Raw genomic sequence first — 2,250 nt, 5'->3', positions numbered from 1 at the left:
GCACAGGTATTGCATGGAAATATCGCATGAGCATGCGCAGTTTCAAAATCTGTCTTGCATAGCTCTTACATAGCATGAAAATTGCATAATGTAAAATTGACTTTAGTGACTTAAAAGTATAAGTTTTATTAGTTTTAGTGATTTTCTTTCCTCATTGAATTTACTCTTGGTGTGTATTTTTATTAGTAAATAAAGTTTAATATTACCTTTTCTTTAAATCGAAACTTTGATTAAGGTAAGATGGGGCAAGTGCATTATCGGGGCAAGTGCAGAACATTATCGTAAAAACCTATCACTTTTGAAATATGGGCTGCCATCTATTATTTGGTATCTTTAATACCCGTGACAACAGTCTTTAACAACAGCGAGCTGCTTTATTACGTTTCACTGATGTTATAGGTACGATACGGTAGTGTCACTTGTGTTTTGCAACTTCTCGAGCAAGGTCACTGATAAAAATTAATCCATTTATATCTACCGAATCTGTGGACATCTTTATATTATTTTCTGTAGGTAAGTATCTTAGGCACAATAGTTTATGATAAACATAATATATTTTTTAAATATTTACTTTTTGACAGTTTTTATTGTTGTACCGCTCTTGCCCCACGTATTTTTAAAGTCGGGGCTAGTGCGGATAAAATTGTGGGGTAAGAGCGGCACATATTACGCACTTGCCCCAAATCTCACACAGTTTTCTTTATGCTTTTAGTTCCACCATGGTGAGAAATTACATTCGCAGAAGTAGCAGGGGCAAAGGATATACGAAAGAGAGTTTAAAAATTGCACTGTCGGCAATTAAATCTGGGCAAATGACTTTATACCGAGCTACTAAAGTGTACACAATTCCAAGAAGTACTCTCCATGATCACCTTAAAGGTAGGAGAGGACAAAAAAGTTCCAGCTATGGAAGAACTCAGGACATTCCTCAACAGGAAGAAGAAAAACTAGCAAATGGCCTTCGTACTAAGGAAAAATGGGGTTTTGGCCTTTCTAGAAAAGATGTGTTGCAGGTTGTAGCTGACTTCGTCAAAGAGAATAACATTAAGACACAGTTTAAAGATGGTAAACCAGGAGAAGATTGGTTTCTTAGTTTCAAGCGTAGACATAACCTCTCTATTAAAAAACCCCAGAGTGTTGAATTTGCTAGAAAAAAAAACCTTAACCCATTCCTGATCTACAACTATTTTGATTTACTTGAAAACGTTATCGAAGAACTTGGTTTACAAGAACGCCCGTCGCAAATTTGGAACTTGGATGAAAGCAGTTTTTGCACAGATCCGTCAAAAACAAAAATTGTCGGACAAAGGGGAGCTCCATCCACAAGAACTATTAGTGGGCCTGGCAAACAAAATACAACTGTTCTTATGTGCTGCAGCGCAAGTGGCAAAAAAGCACCTCTGCTTATTGTCTTCAAAGATAAACATGTTTGGGACCAGTGGACTGCTCCGCGTGGCACGGAGTTTTTAGATACTACCTACGCTGCCACTCCTAAAGGGTGGATGGAGACAACTGTATTTAGAAACTATTTTGAAAACAGTTTTTTAAAGTTTATTGGTTCAGAACGACCGGTATTAGTAATTTACGACGGACACGCGAGTCATCTTGGAGCAGATGTCATAAATATAGCTGTTGAAAACCATATTACGATACTTAAGCTCCCTCCTCACACCAGTCATGTACTCCAGCCCTTAGATTTGTGTGTATTTAAATCACTGAAGACCCGTTGGGATGCTAAACTTGTTGAATGGCAGAGAAGAAATGTGGGGGCCGCTGTAACAAAAAGTATGTTTTCCAAGATGATAGGAGAAATATGGCAGGAAACCAGGCCCGAAATATTAGTGAGTGGTTTCATTAAAGCAGGAATAGTTCCGCTGAATAGGAGTATTATTCAGCAAGATTTATTTGATCCATTGGCTCTCCAACGTTAGCAAAAAACCCGTAACGTGGCTAGGTTTGATGGTCCTGACTTAACTTTGCCTAGTACATCAGCAAAAAATAATGAAAATCCAATCACAGTCGAAGCACAGTCAACTTCCAGCTCGACAGATATACAAACATTTCAAGAAACTGAGAAGATTCTGGATGTTTCATTCGAAGAGTTGTTATTGAGGTCAACCAAACGTGAAAACAATTCTAATTCGAAGAAAAGAAAACGCGTGTGCTTGGGTGCAGAGGTGATAACAAGAGCCGATGTTGAAAAAATTTTAAGTTCAAATACAACAAAAAAATATAAACCAGAAAAAAAAA

The 2,250-nt window shown here is 37.6% G+C and overlaps 1 protein-coding gene across 1 annotated transcript; it reads left to right on the top strand.

Moving 5' to 3' along the window:
* The first annotated feature begins 719 nt into the window (after positions 1 to 719).
* Positions 720 to 1,931, top strand: LOC140448749 (uncharacterized). The gene has a single exon (XM_072541860.1). The coding sequence runs from the start codon at positions 720 to 722 to the stop codon at positions 1,929 to 1,931; it is 1,212 nt and encodes a 403-aa protein (XP_072397961.1).
* The last annotated feature ends 319 nt before the right edge of the window (positions 1,932 to 2,250 follow it).

This window comes from Diabrotica undecimpunctata, chromosome 8 (assembly GCF_040954645.1).
Source record: "Diabrotica undecimpunctata isolate CICGRU chromosome 8, icDiaUnde3, whole genome shotgun sequence".
NCBI lineage: Eukaryota > Metazoa > Arthropoda > Insecta > Coleoptera > Chrysomelidae > Diabrotica > Diabrotica undecimpunctata.
Note: the sequence above shows the minus strand (reverse complement) of the source record. Positions and strands in the feature narration are given on the sequence as shown.

Bases quoted from the DNA above. Each gene is read 5' to 3' on its own strand.
- LOC140448749 (XM_072541860.1), top strand. From the start codon at position 720: ATGGTGAGAAATTACATTCGCAGAAGTAGCAGGGGCAAAGGATATACG.